Genomic DNA, 21,368 nt, shown 5'->3' on the forward strand with positions numbered 1-21,368 from the left:
TTGGCCTTGTCTATATTGAAAAAGAACTACTTTCCCACTCCGATCAATTTTTGTTCATTTTATTTATACTTTTTCAAAATATCAGATTGGGGAGAACTTATATACCTTAAATACAACTTTGTTTTGGGTTTTGTTTTTTGGGTTTTTATAAAGGCAATAAAATGCTGATAGGCAGTGACACCACAATCTCTAGTTAGGATCTTTCCAACAGGTCCAACTGGGATGGAGGTAGCAGTAATTACAACAGACAAAGCAAAGTATGAGCATCTTCAACAGCCCCAGCCAGGAATGGGCTGGCTGGAGGCTTTTAAACATGGCACTCTTCTGTGTTCACTTACACTTCAGACACAGAAATCAATTCAGTCTTGATGTATCCAGTTCCTTTAGGGCCATCAAGTTCCATTGGTTCTGGTGCTAGAAGCAAACACATCAGTATTCTTTCCATTAGCAGAAATCACACGAGAAATGGCCATCAACTTTCTCTTTTTGTCAAAATTTCACTGTTTTACTTGACAACTTAGAGTCTATTACTTTAAGGGGTTCTATGACCTCCCTGCTCTGGCACCTGAAATTTGGGTGGGAATACAAAAGCAACTAGTACAAATAGGAGGAGAGTTCAGTACAGAAATGGAACTGAGAGATTTTTCTTTCCAAGACTTGAAATCCTCTAGAAGCTGGAGTCCCAACCATGCAAAGTTCTAATTGATTTTGGGGTTCTAATTTGGTTGGTGCCACTTACACTGCTATAAGGTAAGCTGGAGGCATCTTTTCCCCCAAATAATTGTGCTAACTTTGAGATTCCTGACTCTGAAAAGCAATGAACTTTGTCAGCATGTTCCAAACCAGATCAGTCTGGTTTGAAATCTCTTAAATGCAAGTTAGTGAAGATTGAGATGCAGGAGACCTGTGTTCTAATCTAGATGGACTCTTAACAATATTCACTAGTAACAATATGACCTGTTAACTGGGTCACCCTGAATGAACCACTTAATGTCTCCTCAGCCTCAGTTTCCACCTGAGCGGTCTCGCATAAATCAATGGGCCCTGGCAGTCCTGACTTTACCCCTTTCCATCTGAAAAGTAATAAAGTAGAACTACACAAGACCTCCCCCTTCCCCCCCCAGCAAAAAAAAAAGCCTTTCTAACACCCTCAAACAATAAATGACTCGTTTCTTAATAGCTGTGTCAGGCAAAACAATGCATAATGTTTCTATTCTACTGCCTGGTATTTATACCAGCTTTGGAAAATCTACTTTAAGCAATTAAAACGTGGCAGATTAATGGCACACATTGGGGAGATTTGTGCTGGCTTCCTGCACTTACAGGAAGGCCAGGGAGGACTTGTGCTGGAACCCCCTCTCCAGCAAGCCAGACAGTGATGAAGGAAGAACAGTCACTAGGAAAGAGCTGGGCTATGGCTCTCAGGGCAGGGACTGCTCACTCTCCCAACTTACCTTCCTTTGGCCTGGAGTAATACTTTCCAAAGGCATGGTCTTTATCAATATTTGGATACAGAAACTTCAGAGGATTTTCTGGAATATTTTCAGCGGCCATGACTTTGTAATTGCGAATAATATCAGGGAAGGTAACAGCAGAAAGTTCTTTCTTCGTGTAGGGTTCAACAGCATGGAAGTAAGGCTCTGAAAAGAAGAAAAGCTGAGTCTGTGAAGTAGCCCAAAACAATAGAGGGGAGAAACAGAACATTGCAGCCTTTATGCATTTGAGAGAACCTGGTAAGAACGAATCACAGCCCTGGAGTTATAACATACATAGTATACTGCTCTATTTCTAAATAAGTTATAATCGTTTTTTAAAAACAGGGAAAATAAAGGCAATCATTACTCTCAATGACATGGCATTTGTCATTATTTGCACAGATTTGTAAATCTGGTCAAAAGAAGTTAAACACCTTTTAAATCCTGCATCTTCAGTGATGTCCCAGGTAAATGATAATTAGGTCATCTTGGCTCAGACCATATATTAAGTTAGTAAAAAACAGACCATATATTAAGCTAGCAATAAAACCAGCTCATTTTCTGTTTTTCTTTTTATATGATAAATAAAATGTTTCATTTAGAGAAAGGACTGACAATACATGGAAAATAATTTTCTAGACCAAAAAGGTCCTTTTTCTCTAATCCTTAACATAATAGACTTTACCCCTTTCCATCTGAAAAGCAATAAAGTAGCAACTACATAAGACTCCACCCCTCCAAAAAAAATTCACTCCCATTTTATTCCCAGATTTCGAATTCTGCTTCCTAGGAAGCACACATTCCAGAGGCTGCTCGGAGGATTCTGCTCTACAACTTTTGACTAAGATTTGGCATCCTAAAGTTTTGCAGTTGTTGCTGTACTGTTGGAACTTTCTGGTTTCCAAGGATTTTCTTAACCTTTGCCAGGTTTGCTAGCTCCCATCTCTCAGATAGTTTGCAGAAGAATTATGAAGAAAATCAAAAGGTCGGGTTGTAACATCTACTATCTACACCAGCTCACCCCAGCTCTCCTGTTTGTTTTTTAACCAGAAGAAAAGAATAAATAGAACAAGAAAAGTAACCCATCTTTTTTCATTGTTTGACTGAAAGCATAGAAATCACTGGAACAAATCAGCTTTTGCTCTAGTCCTTCCACCCACATAAACTATAAGCAACAGTGAAAAGTCACCAGTTGTTTTGATTATTTTCCCATTTCTGCTGTTTAGCCTCATTCCCCAGAAACCTGTATAGTAATGCCAAGACCTGGGGGATCCTGAACCCATGGATTCATTTGGTTAAATAGAACCCACATACAACAAAGATAAGCTTGCTACTGCTCTATCTGAAGGTGGGTGGAGGCTGCCCCAGTGCCCAGGACCCCACCCTCACAAAGCCCACCCTCATCTTCACTTTGCGTGGGATCACGCACGTTTTGCGCACCCACCCCTGCACAAAATGGGTTTCCTCCCAAGAACTGGCAAGAGCTGGTTGCCGGTCACACTGACTCACATCCTTCATCTGCAGATAACAAGCCTGACAAAAAGGAAAGAATTTGGCCTTGTGTTTTAAAAGCCATCATTTCCACAACATGCTCCAAGCAGCACACAAATATTCTAGTGGATGTAGTAAATGCTCTCTGGGAGGCTCCCCTGGGGTGCTATAGGATCCTTGATTTTATGTCACAAGCTCATTTGCTGTCTGAGTAGATCTGCGTGGTACAGGCCTCGCACACATCATGAATTGGCGGACGCACAGCGCAGCGGGCTTACCCCCTCCGTTCTGGGAGCGCTCCACCCACGTGAAGGTGATCGCCCCTTCCCGGCAGCTCTCGCTGAAGCGCAGCAGGAAGGTTCCCGGCTGCTGGTCCTTGAGCAGCGCGCGCTCCCGCTCCTTGCTGATAAAGCCCACGATACACCTGCACAGGGGAAGGGACCCACGGAGTTTCGGTTATGGTTTAGATTTCCAGGTTAACTTACACATCAAGATGACTGGAATGGGGTAAAAGAACACCAGATAAAAATGTATGGACGATTTTAGATGCTTTAAAATCTAGTTCATTGATGTGATGCCTCAGGAAGTATTTCAGTTATTCATATGTAAGCTGAAGTCCAAAAATACAATTCATTAACAGGATGTTACAATCAAATAGTTGCTGGATTCATGAGTTTCTATTTTCATGTGATGATTTTAAAGGCCATGAAAATGTCTGAATTTATGTACCTTTAATACTGGAAAGGAAAAGGCAGAAAATTTATTTTCACATTTGAGCACTTCTGATTAAATTAAAATCTTTGTTGAACTATAACCTGACCCTGGGAATAAATTAGATAGGGACAATTTTCTGAGTTAAAGGTTTTATCTTCCTTCCTTGGACAATACTGTAAGTGCTCAAGAAATTTTTGTTAAACAAATGAATGCATGACTGGCACTCATGTCACTTTTTAATTTAGCTCTGAAAACACACATATACATAGATATACACCATAAAACCTTTAGTGTAATCTTAGGAGGTTCCACTATTGCGAGGCCCTGAAGAGACAAGCATTTCTGTAAGATGCCAAATCACACCTGTCTATTCACATGGTAAAGGAGTATGTGCTAAAAATACATTTCAAAAATACATCCACAATGACCCTTACCCATCATTCCAGAGAGAGAGCAGGTGTTTCTTAATGAGTTCAAGGATGCTTTCAATCCAAAGCCAGAAAGGAAAATTTTTATCATTTATATTTTCCTGCAAGCATACAAATGCACATTTTTGGGACAAAGAAACACAGAATGGTGACTTACTATAACTTCTCCCACCATCAGATTTTAATTTGCAAAGCCTCCTCAGCTGTCAAAGCTAGAACTGATCCCAAAAAGCCAATCTTCCCCTCTTATCAGCATCCAGACACCAAGCTCTCTACTTCCTAGGCCAGGATAGTTTTCCCTCTCCAAATAGTAGCAGACCAGTCAGGAAGTGACCTCCGGGGTGAATCACAGAACCAAAGCTGCCCTCACACTAGTAAATCCAGTAGCGTAAATACTGTCTGGGTGTAGACACCCTAAAGGTGTCTACTTATTGCCTCCAACTGGTTCCTCTGTGGCAGCAGGCTCAGAGGAGCTCATCTGCTCACCAGGCTGACCATGTCATCAACACAGAGTACGCATTTCACATGGAAGGGGCTAGCGGGCTGCCAGGCCAGGGGCCAGTGTGTGCAAAAACAGAAGACTTGTTTCGTATATAAAGGAATGTTATCACATGAGCAGGTGCTTCCTGTCAAAGCCACTTGGAAACTCAGACTTGAAGAAAAGTAAACAACATAGCCTAGGGGTTCTGTGGGTGACAAACATGCCAAAGTCAGCACACAGTTAAGTAACTGCCTCAGGGAGAAATATGAGAAGCTTACAGAGATCCGAGAGAACTCAGAGTCTAAACCCCAGGGAGTACCCACCTTACAGAACCTCGTCCAGGGAATCAGACCATCGGGGCCAGCATTAGGACCTTGACAAATAAAAACAAGCATTTTCAAGAAATAGAAATTGATTCTGAGGCTTTGCCTAAACTGATGAGTCTTGTATTTGTTCGCCAAGAGCCAAGAGCAACAAAGGAAGACCATATTTCACACAGTTTTCTGAATTATTTGCTCTTCCTGGAAAGCCCTCAGTTTGGTCACTCCCCATGCAATGTCACGTCCCACTGCCTCTTTCTACTTCCTCAACAAGGACCCCTCTCCTGGTGACCCTATGGAGCTTTCTTCTTTTATTTATTTATGTATTTTTAATATTTTATTTTATATAATTCTTACATTTTTCATTTTTGCACAATGCATTCATTTTCATTTTGGTTATATTCCCCATACAATTGCACCCCCCCCCCTTATTTTGACCCGAGTCCTTCCTCTCCCCGCCCCTCCCCACTCTTCTTTTATTTTTTTGAGGTTCAAACTAAGGCCAAGGTGAGCCACAGGCATCTCTTTCACATTTGGCTTTCCACATTTATAATAGAGGCATTTCCCCCAGCCTTCTTCCAAACAGGAAGGGAGGTGGTCGCATATCAAAAGCCAAGTGAGAGGAAAGAGGGGGAGCTTGGGGTGATTAGCTACAAGACTAAAGCAGCCCAGGCTCTGAGGGTGTTAAGCCATCATCTTTCTTCAAAGAGAACAACAAATAAGCCACTGTTGGCAGAAAAGATACTTTCTTAAATTGCACCAAATAAGGACGTGAAAATGACTTATTTTTAAATTTTTTAAGGCCCCACTGAGAGAGGTATGGCCTAAAAAAGGCACTGCTCTAAGAGCCATTTGATGAAGAAGATCCTATTAGTGTACGCAGCTCTGCTGTGCAGAAAGCAAATCCAGATAAAGGTTGCCGTGGGTGTTTAAAGAAATAGCCCACACATTTCCAGTCACTGAAGATGTGACTCAAGACTATGAGGTCTTTGATTTGCTTTGTGTAGAAGACAAATAAATCTAAAACATTGGTTACTGAAAGGGAATTATCCACCATGGCTGCAACCCAGCCATCAGACAGAGCTACTGGTCAAGAGGAGCCCTTCTGACAGACACTGTCTACCTGGGTGGGCCATGACCGAGCCTCGGCTGTGCGCTGGGGGCTGCATGGGAACTTATTCTTAGCACACAAAGGACTGGATATTTTTCTCCTCAAGGTTAGTAAGATTCACCTTTCTCATCAAGGAATTTATTTTGTCTACAAGTAACACATTTTACATAATTCAAAAAACTTTCCCTTAGAAACACAGCTCAGAGATATTAATACACGATCATGGGAAAAGAATTTAAGTCCTCTGCCCCAGGTGAGGTATGATGCTCATTAAGCTAGCATTAGCCACAGCTGGAAAAGCCAGCAGATGTTCACATGCTAGTGCCTTGAAAAAAATAGAAAACAAAGAGGGAAAAGGAGCAAGGAAAGATATTTTTATGAATTTTGATGTCTGTCTCTCTATATGTATATGTGTGTGTGTGTGTATATATATATATATATATATATATATACACACACACACATATATGTAAAAGTTTAATATGTTCAGGGCCTCACTGGTGGCGCAGGGGGTCGAGCACAGCGCTATGGGGCTGTCCCCAGCCTTTGGGGCACGTGTTCAATCCCTGGCCGGCCAGGAGCAACCCACATGGCACAGCAGACCTCTCCTGTCTTGCCTGCTGCTCCCCTCAGCAGTGTGTTTCAATACATCTCCTGTTTTGCTCCCCGCTCTCTCTGGTGAAGACTCTGCAACTCTGGCCTGTACCCCACTTCTTAAAAAAAAAATTTTTTTTTAAAGTTTAATACGTTCATACCGAGAAGTTTCTCTCCCAGCATGTTCAGCTGGTCCGCGTTGAGGCCTCTTTTGGTGACAGATGAAAACTGCCAACTCAGCACCTCTGACAGCTGAGCCCACCGTGCACAAGGTGGGTTCAGGAAGAAGGATAGATTCTAGAGGGAAAACATCAAAAAGCTAAGGGCTAAGCAAGAGTCTTCATTCACAAGCCAGCACCCCCATACAGACCTGTCCTAAGTTTACTGCTAGTTTCTGTGACACATGGAAGTTTCATAGTTGACGAAAAATACAGTGTGTTCTGAATATATAGGTTCACTTTTGTAAAATTCACCTACTTTCTAAAACTTGGTTGTAACTCCAAACCCTGCATCAAGACCCTCTTGCAGTCATTCACAGATATACCCATGATAGAGCAGTGAAAAATTTGAGTCACCCAATAGGTCCATTTACAGTTGAGGGCAAATAAAATGATATTCTAGTTTCTTGTCTCAGCTCCTATCTGATAAACAAATGTTCTTATGGAGGTATATATAGCGCCATGTGTTACACATTTGTGATTTACTGTTGATTTCACTGTTTAAACCACCTCAAGTGCAGTGACAAAGTATCTAAGGGCAAGATGAACCTTATAGAGAAAATGTGTGTTACGTAGGCCTTGTTATATAACACACAGTAGGTACAGTTCCATGTTAATGAATCAACAATATACTACCGTGTCTTTAAAAATACCTACTCATAAACAGAATTATGTATTGACTGCTTGACAACAAGATTTGTGACCAGAAGCTCACAGGAATTCACCCCTCTCCATCCTGGAAAGCAATGGTTTAGCATTCACTCAGTCAGTGGTCACAGTGAATTTAAAGGATCTAAGTACAGTGGAAAATGAGACTTGACTATAATTAACCCAGAGTGAATATACATATTCATGTATATTTAGTGAACGTATACATCAAAAAAAGAATGAAAAATGAAGAACCTTTTCCTCTATAAGTTATAAGAAATCATCTACTGTCTGGGCTTAGTCATATAGAAGGAAAATCATAATTCTCATTTCTACACATACACATACTTTCACTTTTCCAGAATCAGTCAAGATCCTTAGCAATGCCACTTAAGTGATGTTGCTTTTCCCCTCAACACCTGGCCCTTAGGAGCTATTTCAGATATGCAGAAACCAGAGCCTGGCATCTTTGCTTAACCCCTCGTACCAATCACATGTTTTCTCCTACCCTGGGTTCTGCCACCAGCATGTTGTACCACAGGATGGACGCCCAGCCACTTGGGAGCTGGCTGACATTGGAGATCACCACAACGGGCAGAGAGGTCGTCTAAAAGATGACAAAGACCTTGAAATCAGCTGAATCACTTCAAATGAATGTGCAGCCTCAAAAACATGTAAGGATTATTTACAATTTTGATTATGCCTTACACTCAAAAATTAAAAATAGGTACATATTATTTTGTTTATAGTTTAATTTCTCTTGGAATTATCTTCCAGTTAAGAAATCAGTCTTAATGCTTCGTATAAAAAATTAACAGGCTAGGGCCTCCCCAGTGGCGCAGCGGTTGAGCACTGGGTTGCGAAGCTGCCCTCAGCCTCTGCGGCGCCAGTTCGATCCCCGGCTGCTCCCCGGCCACCAGAGGAGGGTCCCACATGGCGCGCAGACCTCTCCTGCCGCCCGCTGCTCCCCTCAGCAGTGTACTTTGGTCCTTCTGCCTGCTCTGCGCCCCGCTCTGGCTCTGGTGAATTCTCTCACCCTCCCGCGCTTCTGACTGCACCCAGTACTTGTATAAATAAATAAAAAATAAATAAATTAAAAAAAAAAAAATCTTTAAAAAAAAAAAAATTAACAGGCTAACTCAACTGTAACATTCAACTTAAAGAATTTGAAGGTTAATTCAGTTCGACAGTTTTCTAAATCATTAAACTAATGTCAAAATAGGGTTTTCTGAGAAAGATAATCTTTTAGCAATTAGCGAGGGGTTTTTTGTTTTTTTTTTTTGTTTTGTTTTGTTTTTTTTTTTTACCAAGACCAACAAAAATTAAGGAATAAAAATCATGTTACAGTTAAAAAGCAAAAACAAATACTTTCCACCTCTGGACCATGTCAGTCTTACCTCGAGGTCAATGACTAAACCAGGCTGGCACAACTGGGTTTCAAAACTAAGGGAGTGGAGCTCTTCCGTAACAATGAGAGGGCCCTTCAAAGAGAAAAAGGGTGGGGGAGGAACAAACATAACCAGTAAATTACTGATTCTGCAATTTTCAAAAATGGAGTAAGTACCACCACAGGCTACAGAGAGCCTAAACACCATCCGCTGCAATTCCAGAAAACTCCAATTCTCAATAATCTCTCTCAGATCTAATGATTGTGGATATCTTGGCATTCTCTCTGAGATAAGATAAAAAAAAAAAATTTCTGAATTAAGGCCTAAGGCAATGGTTCTGGATTAAGAGAAAGAAATGTCCCTAGGGAAATAACTCTAATGAATTTATCTGTGACCTAAAGCGTCCTGGCCTTCAGCCACCTCTCAGCCCCACCTGACATGGGGTGCACACCAAAGGCAGGGAGCAGGTGACAGGTGCACACACCATATTCCAGGTGTGATTGTCTCCTGACAGGGTAGATTTGCATAGTCCTGGCATGTCCTAAAATGCCTTGGTTTGGGTAGAAATGTTAGAGCTCTCAAAGTGCTTTCAGACACAGTGTCTCATGTGACCATCACACCTTAGAACCAGAAAAGTGCAGCTCTACCCTCACTTACAGGAGAGGAAACCAAGTTCTGGGAGGTGACAGATAATTAAGGCAGAGATTGGGCGAGAGCATGGCTGTGTTTGCAAGGCCTCGGCCACTGTCATCCCACAGCTCCACGCGACCTCTACTGGCACAGAGGAGGAATCACTCCAAACCAAACAACGCCAGGCATTTAATCCTCTGTCCATCACTCATTTGTATCAGAAACACAAGTCTTCAAGGACCTGGTTGTAGAAAAGAAACTGATGGAAAGATTAGGTGGTGGGCAATACAGAAGGGGGTTGGGAATGAGAAGAGAAGGCAGGAAAACCCTCGGGCATGCTTTGTTATTGACACAGTCGTCATTAAACTGGTCTCTGTTCCTGTTCTGATGGTAATTCCCTGCGACCCTTCCCTATATTAAATCCTGAAAACGTTCTGCGATTCAATGTTGCTATCTGTGATGTGAGCAACTCAGATGCCCAATCAATCATGTCTACTCACTGGGCTCTCTGAGGAGGCAATATATTCATGACAAAATCACTGACAACCATAACATAAAGCAGAATGAAGTTTTTATTGTTATCACAGATATACTAAGTACCAAAGCTTATTTACTCTCTTCACTGGGGTCTGAGCCCCTTTTTGTGAGGAGGGGCACGGAGCCAACCTTACCCAACAGACCACTAGTTAGTGACCATTCGCACCAGAGAAAGACTCACCTCATTAGTTCTGGTGCCAGCATTTTTCTGTTCTTTCAGTTGCTATAAAACAAGAAACTGTTTTTACAAAATGGTGCGATAATCATCAAAGTAGCTATTTTCATTTATTTGCAAATTAAACCAGAGTCGAGACTTGGAAAGAATAATGTAAAATTATTTTCAGAATGCGAAACAAGAGATGCAATTGTTATAGGGCAGCCCCGAGTCCTTTCCCCCTAACACAATGACCCTGGAGTGGGCACATGAGCAGGAGGGTCTCTCCCTAGCAGCCAAACATCACACCAACAGTCTCGAAGGATCCCAGGAATTGGCATTCTGTCCCCTTTCTGGGACAAACTTCTCCTGTATCATCCCCCATCACCTTCATTAGCTGGTCCATGCTCCCCAGGCTCAGGGCACAACTTCACCTGCCTTCTCCTTCCCTCTGCAGTCTTCCAGGCAGGCCCAAAGACTCCTGGCCCAATTAAGATGGCCCACAGAGGACTGCAATCCCTGTGACTTCCAACAAGGAACTTAGAAACAAGAGAGCTGCTTTGGAAACCCAGAGTTTGGACTGAGGCTCTCACACAAGGGATAGCTTCCTAGCAGTGTTTGCTGGGAGAGGGTCATCCATGAAAAGGGTCCATGACCCTGCCTCAGGCTCTGGCAGAGGGAGGGGAGGGTTCAGTACTAACATCAGAGCTGGTGGCCTGGTTTTCAGGGAGACAGGGATGAAGGCACTGCCCACTTATGGGCATCTGCTGTTGGATGTCTGTTGCTGGTGCAAGGGCCCTGACAAAGGAGAGACATGGTGTTGGGCAAGACCACCAGTGAGATTATGAAGAAAGGGGCTGAGGAGAGACTCCTGGAGTCACCATACAGGATGGCAGGAGAAGAACCAGTCAGGACGTGGCAACAATAACAACCCTCAGGAAAAAGGAAGTGTCTAGAGTGAGTCATCACTGAAATTGTGGAGGCACCAAGTGCAGATAATTTATGTGCACACTGGTTAATTTCCACTATTTTACTGAGATCACTACATTCCAAAGGAAGCCTCCCTGGGGGAAAATGGCAGTAAACAGTGACCCCTTCTAAAAGGAACCAAAATGCTGGTAAAGCCGCTAGCTGTAAACTCTAGAAAATATTCCTCTAGGGGGCGCCCTCCATGCCACACACAAATGCCACTAGATAAACGAGGCGAAACCACACCCAGCATGAAAAGAGAAAAGTGTCTCCCTACCAGGTGTCGAAACTCTGCCGCCAGACTTCCATTGGTGGACTCCTCCATGTTCATCACTTTGGTGTGTGTGCCCAAGATGTTGAACTTTCTAAATCTAGACAATACAGGGTAGAAATAAAAGGCTTGGAACTATTACACAATCAAGCAAGGGAGCAAAAATATGGTGCAAAGTACTTCACTTACCCTTTTACTGTGTTTCTCTCATTCACATCTCTGCCAAAAAAAAAAAAAAAAAAGGCATGAAGATAAATGATTATACATGTGTATTAAATATTTAAAATGAGTTTTAATAAAAATACAAAAGTATGTGCACAGGCAAAATATCAATAAAAAATAAATCTATACCTGTGGATTTTTTACGTTCCTTCACTCACAGCTTCATCAACCATCACTGGTTCTGCCAAGTATTACTGAGCACCCTCTGGGCAAATAAATTATTTGGGTCTCAAGTTTCTCAACTGTATAAGATGTGAAAGGGACTAACCTGACAGGGTATCGTGAGGAGTAAACTAGCGAATGGGTAAAAAGAGCACATAGTATGCTGTAGTTACTGCTGCTTAAATTACTCATGTTGTGGGAGGCATTTGGAGTCAACTGAGCGCACTCCCCTGCTGTTACAGAATTCAGAGGACCCTTGAATGTGATGGCTTAATCATTATTCTTATTCTCTGTTACCTTCAATGCCCTTATGAAAGTTTTAGAACAGTCACGTATTTGGGGAGTGGTGGGGGGGCGGAGGGAATGGCAAGTTTAAGTTTTAAATCTGAAGTTAAAATCTTGAGAGACTTTACATCTTTTATAAATTCAGTGATTACTTTGTCATGTTCTGGGAAAATAATGCATTGGTTAGTGGCACAGGTATAGATTAGAAATCATTAGCTCACTCAGTGAAATGAGTTTGCTTCCTTTGCTATCTTAGTTAGATGTTTTTGTGAAAAACAATCACCAGGAATTCTGAGAGTAACCAATTTTCCTTGGTTTAAAGCAAAAGGGAATAAAATAAGAGGAAGAGTGTGAAGCAAAGGTGCTTGTCAAAGCTGAGAAGAAAACTCAGAGCTGGAACAGTCAGAAAAGAGAAAGGAACATGAGCGCACTAGAAGACTGAGTTCAAGCAGAATGTGGTAAATTGCAGTTAGTCATACAGTCTTTGCGGGCCTTCCCTTCCCTGTCCCTTATATCTTAGTAGCTTACTTGATTTTACTGACAGAATGGATGGGAATAATAGTGTATAATTCCGAGATTAGTTTCAATAGCCCTAGCAACACTGCTCCTCTTGCCCATTTGGAAGGCCATCCCCTGGAGAAAGTCCATGCTAGCCTCTTTGAGAGACCCAGGGAGAGGAGCCCAATTATCTCAACCAAGACCTCAGACATGGAGCAAGGCCAAGCTCGATCACCTAGCAATCACCAAACTAGCTCAGACCAGATGGATGACCCACAGCCCACAGAACCAGAGAATGAATATGTTTTTGGGTTTTGAGCCCGTATGCTTGAGGGTATTTATTATGCAGCAAGAGCTAACTGATACACAGAGAAACCAAAGATAGAAAGACAAAGGCAGAGATCAAGAGGAATATTGTGACAAGGGCAGAAGAGATGAAGAGGTTATGTTCTATAAATTACAGCTTTAAATATAAGCTGGGGTGAAAAGTCATGTGTCACATAACATGTGGCTAGGTCAGTGCTAGTCCAAGTTCAGGGTCTAAGGGAAAAGTGGGATGGGTTTATTCTACTGAGACCCTCAAGGAAGATCCTGCATATTCCTGGCGTCCGATTGCTCAGAAGGGACAAGCATGAATCCAGCAGGCTCCACAGAGGCTCCTCCAAATGCTGCCAGCTTCACTCCAGAAACAGTGCAACAACTGGCCACAACTCAACCCAGCAGCCTGAAGGAAGGCTTGTGTTTGAACAAGGGCCCCTTCGCTGGGGCTGGTCTGGGAGGAGGACGGGATGCCATGACCAGCTGTTTCAAGACATGATCATTACTAGTTCAGATGCACAAAATATACTCATTCATTTGTTCATTTATAATCCAAAAAAGACACGGGTGTGTGATACATGCTTTACAGGAAGCTTCCAATATCCAGATCTGGAGCTATTGATTTAAATCTACTAGAATCATTTTCAAATGGCCCTGGTACCTCAGTTTGCATTTGGGTAGTACAACCAGTATTTCAATAGTACATGTATCTTAGATAACATTAAAGATATCGTACTTATCAAATAAGACTCTGACTTTCAAATTATAATTCAGTTCTTGCAATTTCACCAACAATCTGGAAAGAAAAATAAAAGTCATTATTATTTTAAAAACTAATCTATTATAATGTATTTAATATTCTAATTCCCTATCAGTGAAACCCCAACCACCTCCAGGTTTTGGTTATTACAATCAAAGGCACCGACATCCTGTATGTCTATTTGTATATTTGTATGATAAATTATAAAGTATATTTGTATGATAAATTCCTAGCTGTCGAATTGCCACCACAAAAATGTAACTTAAATTATGATGGACAGCAGGACTGATTTTATATTCCCACCAAAAGTTAGTGAGGGTATCTACTTCCCTCTATAACCTCGTCAATACTGTATTCTATCAAAATGTTTATTTTGGGCCAATTGCAAGGATAAAAAAAGCAAACTACTTTTTAGTAAAACTTGTATCTAATATTTGTGCTGTCTGGGGAAAAAAAAACTATCACTCATCACCAGGAACGTGAGGGTTGCATGGATAATTGCTGTAGGGCAGTGTGGAAGGTAGAAGCCTGCCTCTACTCTGTCGAGCAAGAGACCTCAGGAAGGAAACCCCGCGTGGTCAGCTCTGCTAAGATGCACAGGTGGATGGGGTTAGGTTTCTAGCCCCTTCCAGCTGGGAGCCCTTGGCCTGGTGGGTGATTCTCTGTGAGGCTGTAACACTGGCAGCCAGGGAAGCAGCCTCTGGGGCCCGACTTCTGCAATACCCCAGAAGGAAAGCACGGCTCTTCCAAGTCTCAGTGCTCCTCAGTAAAGGAACGGTTGAATGAATGATGCCTTCCAACAGGGTAAAGTTAAACCACATGTTCTCACATGGAAGCATTTTTTTGATTTATTATACAGGAGAAAAACAGGCTGCAAAACATTATAGAGAGGGCCCTAGCTTTTAAAAATGAAATCTTGTATGTCATATATATTTGTGTGTGCATACATGAGTGTTCCTCTGTATGAAAAAGCACACATGCATATACATACATACAAATGAGTTTTTATATGTTTGTATAGACATGGACAAAATTCCAGGAGGATAGACTAAGTTGTTACTATTTAGGTTGCAGGCAACTTTGAAATGTGATAAAAGCCATGAACCTCCTCACCATGCATATGTCATAAACCCACATTCACACACAGGACATACAGTTTTAGGGGCTGTATCAAGCTCAGACTATAAGTTTATGCTAAGAGGGGATGAGGCTGCTGGGAACTTTCAGTTATATACTGCAGTTCTGTAATTTCAAATTCTTTTTCACAGTGAACCTGCATTACATGCACAAGTAGAAAAAAAATTAGTGTGTGTGTGTATTTATATATATAACTGCTGCATTTCTATTATGAATACATGAGACATGCTTTTAGGTTTTGTAAATATTAAATATCTTTGCAAAATTACTTCTGCTACTTCTAATTCCGCTAAGGTTCCCTGTATAACAGTGTTGTAAAGAGAAATCAGGGTGTCATTGTGTGACCAGCAGCGTATGGGATTCCATCTTTTCTTCATTACCTCAACTTCACGGTGAATTGTACCCCAGTCTTCAAGACCAGCGGCCTCTGAGGGTGAGTTGGCATGCAAGGCTGTCTTTCCACCACAAATGAGCTGTAAATTTCAAGCAAAAATGGAAATGAGCATTTTCATTAAGGCTGAGACAATGAAAAATTATGTTCCCTAAAGAGAAAAGAAGTGAGAAGGCAGAAGCTAAATGACAGTTTGAAAGATTCTAACCAGTTGGGTGAATAAAGTAAGGTTAGTCAGTAAAAGAAATCTTTAAATCTAAGTTGTACTCACAAAATCAGTGTAATTATAGAGATGGTAATACTTTTCAACAGTGAAAATCCTGGATTGATTATGCTCACTTACAAATCTGCACTAAGAATCAAATTTGCTAACTAGACTCACAGTGGTGATCATTTTGCCATATAAATAACAAATATCAAATCATTGTGCTGGAAACCTGAAACTAACATAATGTTGTCCTATAACATAATGGTATAACATAATGTTATACCTCAATTTAAAAATAAGGAGACAAAAAGAAATTTTAGTACATTTAAAAATAAACCATGTATGTAACTTATTACTTAATATCATAAGCATTATATTTGAAATGCAAATTTTAGTATCCTTTGGAAAATTATTCTTCTGGTAAAATTGCTTAGTAATATTTATTATCTAGTAAACATTCCCAACCATTAATTTTCAATAAAAAAAGTCAAATTTGGGTCTCCCCTGGTGGCGCAGTGGTTGAGCGCTGGGCTGCGAGGCTGCCTGCAGCCTCTGCAGTGCTGGTTCGTTTCCTGGCCGCCAGCAAGGGTCCCACAAAAAAAAAAAAAGTCAAATTTGCACTCCAAAACCCAAGTAAAGTCCTTAATTATGTTAAAATTTGACATCTACACATCCCTATTTAGACATTAGCAACAGGGAACCAAAGATATTTTTATTATGTCAAGTTAGCATTTAAAAAAAAAGGTGCAATATGAAATCTACTCTTCCACTCAATGCCATTTATTTATCTACGAAGCATGCTTGTACAATCTTACCATGGGCAAGCCTTAGTGGGGGAAAATGGTTGACAAAGGCATATCTCTGCCATCCAGAACCCACCTACTGGCAACAGAATATTTGACAACTATATAATAAAATCCATAATGGAAGAATAAGAAATGAACTATGCAGATCTAGAAGGGAGGGAATGTGTTTAGAGACTGGCAAGATTTCATGATGAAATGAAAGCTGAAAGCTGAAACTTTCGGGATAATACAATTTTGAAATAGGTACAAGAGAAGAAGGCTCTGAGGTGGAAGAAATAATGTTGGCAAGACATGGAGGAGCAAGTGCACTAGATGGGCCTTGAAAACAGCACAAGGTGAAGTGTGCCTGGGAACGGGGTCAGTGGAAGCTAACTCTGGAGTGGCCAGCTAGGGCCAGGCAGTGGGTGGGGCGGGGTACCCAGCAGAGGGGTTCCACTGTGTAGGTGATGCAGAACCACACAGGACTCTGCCTGGTACAGAGCTGGGTCACCGGGACTGGGAAGGAAAAGGGCACCTGAAAAGGGCACTAGTTTGGAGGCTACCATGAAAGAGTTCAGCAGAGAGGATTTAAGAGCCTGAAATGAGATGAGGTCACCCATGGAAAGGAGAGGTCATCATATGGTTAGATTCACCAGGTCTCAGCAGGCTAGCGCTGGGACAAAGAGCAGGAATAAAATTACTAGTCCTGGTCTAGGCAGGGATGTAGGCATAAACAACAAATTCAGAAAGAGTCAATTGCTGGTTAAGCAAAAAAAAAAAAAAAAAAAAAAATCTATCCTATGAAACCCTTCTCAGCTATCTGAATTACTATAAAATTTTTCCTCTGATAAAAACATTACAAAAGATGCAAATACATTTCCCTCAATTTACCTCTGAATGAGCTGCTGGAAAAGGCTGAAGGTGCGATCCGATAACCCTTGTTTGTTTTTTGGGATAGGGTCTAGGTCGTAGGTGTATTTCTGTTCCAGTTCCTCAAGTTTTTTAAGCTGCTGACGAACCTGCTGCAGACTCTCCGCGACTATGGTGAACCTGGCACAAGACACAGAGCTCTCAATCAGAAATAGCCCCAGAGCAGCCCGCAGGAAGTAACAGTGGACCCTACAGGCAACGCACAACTTTACCTGCACAGGCTGCAGAGAGACAGAGGCCAACGCTCCTTTAGGCATTGAGGAGCTCAGTTCTTGGGGAGAAAAAACTAATATGCACTAAGGGATGGCAGCTGGCGTCAGAAACCTCTGCATATTACTGAGATGAATGCAAGGAGAGACAGGCTGGGGATGCGGCTTCTATGGGACATGTGACTTTAAGATCTGTGTGATTTAATGACTTAACGGGACAAGGAAAAGGGGAAGAGGGCAGAGATTGGGGACAGGACAAGACAGACACCATCAGGGCCATGTGGGAGGCAGAAAGGAGCCCCCACAGGGTTTCTATCAGGACAGAGATGTTGGGCAGAGGGGAGTAAAAGAGGTTTCTTGTGCCCCAAAGTTACCACTGGGGGGCGCCACACAGCCCAGGGTCTCCTGGCACCCTGGAGGTTTTGGGGGTCAGTGCTTCTCAAGGGGCAAGGGGGTATACTGGGCTGGGAAATTCCATTTTAACCCACAAGAAATGTGTATATGGACAAGTCAGTCACAGAATAAAAGCAAATGACTGAATATTCATTGTATAAAAAAAAGCAATTCAGAAAATAATCTCACAAAATCTCCAGCCTAGGGTTCTGGGAATTATTCCAGTCACCATCCCCTCAAATTCTCTCTGACTCTACCCTTTCCATCCCTTCTGCTTGATCCTGAGTTTAGCTCTCACCAGTTTCCCCTCCACATCCCAAAGAGCACTCCTGTCTGGTCTATATGAACTTCTCCTAATTTACTCTCAAGAATCTGTGCAACACATCCTTCCTGGGGACTGCTTCCCCCACAGAACTCTGCAGGGACTTGTGTTCAAGCACAGCAACCTCTTCCAGGATTATTGCCACACCGACCTCTTGCTCCACACTGGCGAGGGCCCCTTAGGTTGTCACCCAGTGTCTGGCACACAGCATTTCATAAGGATTTACTTGAAGGTATGAATGAATCGGCTCAATGGGTCTTTCTGTGTCTATTCTAGCCTCCAGACTGTTGCCAGAGTTAACCTTTCAAAATTGAAAATCAGCGAAATAAATCTTCACTTCAATAAAGTATCTGCCTACACTATTTACAATATGTAAGCTATGGAAACAACCCAAATGCCCAAAAATAGATGACTGGATCAAGAAGATGTGGTACATATACACGATGGAAATTACTCAGCATTCAAAAAAGATAAACTCGTGACATTTGCAGCAACATAGATGGAGCTGGAAGGGATCATGCTCAGCGAAATAGCCAGAAAGAAAAAGAAAAATACCGGATGGTCTCACTCATAGCAGGAATCTAGAAAACCTGACTAAGGAACCAGGAAAAAGACTAATTATAATAAAGTAAAAATCGAAATCAACAAGCAACTATAAACCAGAGACACACTATGGGGGGCAGGGGGGAGAAGTGAGTAGGATCAAAACAAGGGGAGAGGTGGGAAGTGTATGGGGAATATAACCAAGATGAAAATGCATTCATAGTACAAAAATTAAAAATGATATAAAAATATATAAAATAAAACAAAATATAAAATAAAATAATAATAAAATAAAATATCTGCCTGATCCACCAGTGCCCAGATAAAATCCTTGTTCCAGATATGGTTTGGGAACCTCCATGATCAGTCAGCCCCAGCCTCTCCTGCCAGCTCTGCTTTCCTCCTACCCCCAGCACGTGACTCTCCAGCCACCCCATCGGCAGTGCTGCAGGCTGTGCTCCTGCTGGCCTCTCTTCCCCTCCGCACCGCTGTCCGTGTTCTCCTGTCTGGTCTATATGAACTTCTCCTAATTTACTCTCAGAAGTCTGTGTAACACATCCTTCCTGGGGACTGCTTCCCCCACAGAACTCTGCAGGGACTTGTGTTCAAGCACAGCAACCTCTTCCTGCACGGGATTATTGCCACACCGACCTCTTGCTCCACATAAGTGAGGGCCCTGGAGGCTGTCACCCAGTGTCTGGCACCCAGCACTTCACAACGATTTACTGAAGACATGAATGAATCAGTGACCCAAAACAAACTATTATTTCATGTCAGCCTGGAAAATGCCTCAAGCTATTTTGTTTTTAAGAAAACACTGGGACTGAAGTTGCTAAATGCATCATGTGATGACGATGGCACTGGAGTTCTGGCACAGTCAAGAGATGCATCCCACAGTACACGTACGCCAGGGAGGGAGGCTCCAAACCAAGCCGACCTGGGCTGAACGTGGCAACAGGCTTGGAAAACACTGAGCTTCCCTAGTGAGTCCAGGCCAGAAGCTGGACCACATCCAACTCCCAACCCAAGTTTTGACAGGGTCCATTCAACTAACACTACTCGAAAGTGCACTTTATGAGTTTATATGGTTAGCTACTCGGCTGCCAACTTTCCACTCTGAAGGCTCTTACCAGTTCTGCAGCTGGTCAAGGCAGGCGTTGGGGGGGCCCCCAATACAGGCGCTCTGCTGTCTCCGCTTCCACTCCACCAGCTCATCATTAATCAGGGCATTCTGGGTAAGTTCAGTGACATTCAACAAGTCCCTTATTTTGTGAACTACTTCCTAAAGGGAGAGGAAGAAACAAAGTGAAATAAGTTCATCTTTAATCACTGAATTTTAAAAGAATTTTTTAAAGCAAAGCAAATAGCCTTTCATCCTAGTTGTGTCACCACAAGTAGGGCTCTGAGCCAAGTGTTTATAAAAATATTTTTTCCTCTATTCTCAACTTCAAATTTATTATTTACAGATTGTGAAAAAAGCAACATGGAAGTGATTCATACCTTCCTCTTATTGTCAAGCATTAAATACATCTTCTGGAGTAACATCTGTTCCTGCTTCTGATCATTCTTTGCTATACCATTGGTTTCATGTTCTGTGAATTGGGAGAGACAGCAGATAAATATAAATGTAAAAAAAAAAAAAAAGATAAAACCCACTAAATCCAAGGTTCATATACATTTAGGGGAAATACACTATCCAAGTGCACTCTGGTGGTAAGTCAAAGCTTGGTCTTCAATTTTTATTGAACAAGACAAGAAAAATCTCAATATAAACACTGACCCCAGTAAAACCTTGTTACCAATGACCCATGTGAATGGGAAACAACACTGTCTGACTGTTCAGTCTCTGTCAAACTGTTACATAAATAAATAGAAGTGACACCAGTCAAAGTCTCAGATGGATGGAGCTGGAAGGGATCACGCTCAGCGAAATAAGCCAGAAAGAAAAAGAAAAATACTCGATGGTCTCACTCATAGCAGGAATCTAGAAAACTTAACTAAGGGACCAGGAAAATGAATAACTATAAGAAAGTGAAAATCAAAATCAACAAAAAACTATGAACCAGAGACACTCTATGGGGGGTGGGGGGGTGGGGAGGGGAGGGATTGGGGTCAAATAAGGGGGTTGCAATTGTATGGGGAATATAAAAATAAAATTTATTTAAAAAAATTTATACAGAGCTTATCTGTAACTCTGAAAGAGAAGTAGACAATCAGGAAGTACTAGATGAGGTTCCTCTCATACTTCTACTCAAATTATGTTAATAATCTCGCCTTATCACCATAACATCATTCAAGTAAGTGGGATATTTTCGATTGCTGTTCTCTCACCATTAAGAACAAGCAGCAACAACAAAATAGAGTATATATGCAGAGCTGGACTGTTGGAAGGAGATTTAGGTGGCAGGGCCAGGCAACTGCACCCAGTTACCAGTGTGCCAATCAGTGAGATAGGCACAATAAAATAAAGGGATAACACACTGCCAGTAGTTATCAAATAGGGGTGACAAACATTGACAATGTTTGGAGACAGCTCAGTTGTCACCACTGGGGACTAAAGGCTAGTTCTATTGCCATCTGGTGGAGAGAAGTCAGGGCGCTGTTAAAACATCCAACAATGCACAGGACAGAAGCCCAGAATTATCTGGCCCATTATGTCAATAGTACTGAGGTTAAGAAATTCTGGCCTGAATATGCAAGAAACCAAGATCGCAAATCAGAGTGATAAAATACTTGGCAAGTAAAGGTGTATTCAGCTTTGTTATGTACTACAAAC

General features: G+C 41.9%; 1 protein-coding gene across 1 annotated transcript in view; it reads right to left on the reverse strand.

Moving 5' to 3' along the window:
- Positions 1 to 334: 334 nt before the first annotated feature.
- The window catches only part of STAT1 (signal transducer and activator of transcription 1), a gene marked incomplete at both ends in the record, with an annotated part of 29,052 nt that continues 8,018 nt past the window's right edge, over positions 335 to 21,368 (reverse strand). Inside the window, 16 exons of the mRNA XM_084252500.1 lie at positions 335 to 414; positions 1,455 to 1,640; positions 3,245 to 3,390; positions 4,115 to 4,209; positions 4,913 to 4,962; positions 6,776 to 6,911; positions 7,989 to 8,087; positions 8,878 to 8,961; positions 10,217 to 10,258; positions 11,436 to 11,529; positions 11,619 to 11,648; positions 13,651 to 13,710; positions 15,192 to 15,284; positions 17,087 to 17,245; positions 19,723 to 19,874; positions 20,093 to 20,184. Of these exons, the coding sequence (XP_084108626.1) occupies positions 335 to 414; positions 1,455 to 1,640; positions 3,245 to 3,390; positions 4,115 to 4,209; positions 4,913 to 4,962; positions 6,776 to 6,911; positions 7,989 to 8,087; positions 8,878 to 8,961; positions 10,217 to 10,258; positions 11,436 to 11,529; positions 11,619 to 11,648; positions 13,651 to 13,710; positions 15,192 to 15,284; positions 17,087 to 17,245; positions 19,723 to 19,874; positions 20,093 to 20,184 (1,598 nt within the window). The remainder of the gene's footprint in view (positions 415 to 1,454; positions 1,641 to 3,244; positions 3,391 to 4,114; positions 4,210 to 4,912; positions 4,963 to 6,775; positions 6,912 to 7,988; positions 8,088 to 8,877; positions 8,962 to 10,216; positions 10,259 to 11,435; positions 11,530 to 11,618; positions 11,649 to 13,650; positions 13,711 to 15,191; positions 15,285 to 17,086; positions 17,246 to 19,722; positions 19,875 to 20,092; positions 20,185 to 21,368) is intronic.

This window comes from Talpa europaea, assembly GCF_964194135.1.
Source record: "Talpa europaea genome assembly, chromosome: 1".
Taxonomy (NCBI): domain Eukaryota; kingdom Metazoa; phylum Chordata; class Mammalia; order Eulipotyphla; family Talpidae; genus Talpa; species Talpa europaea.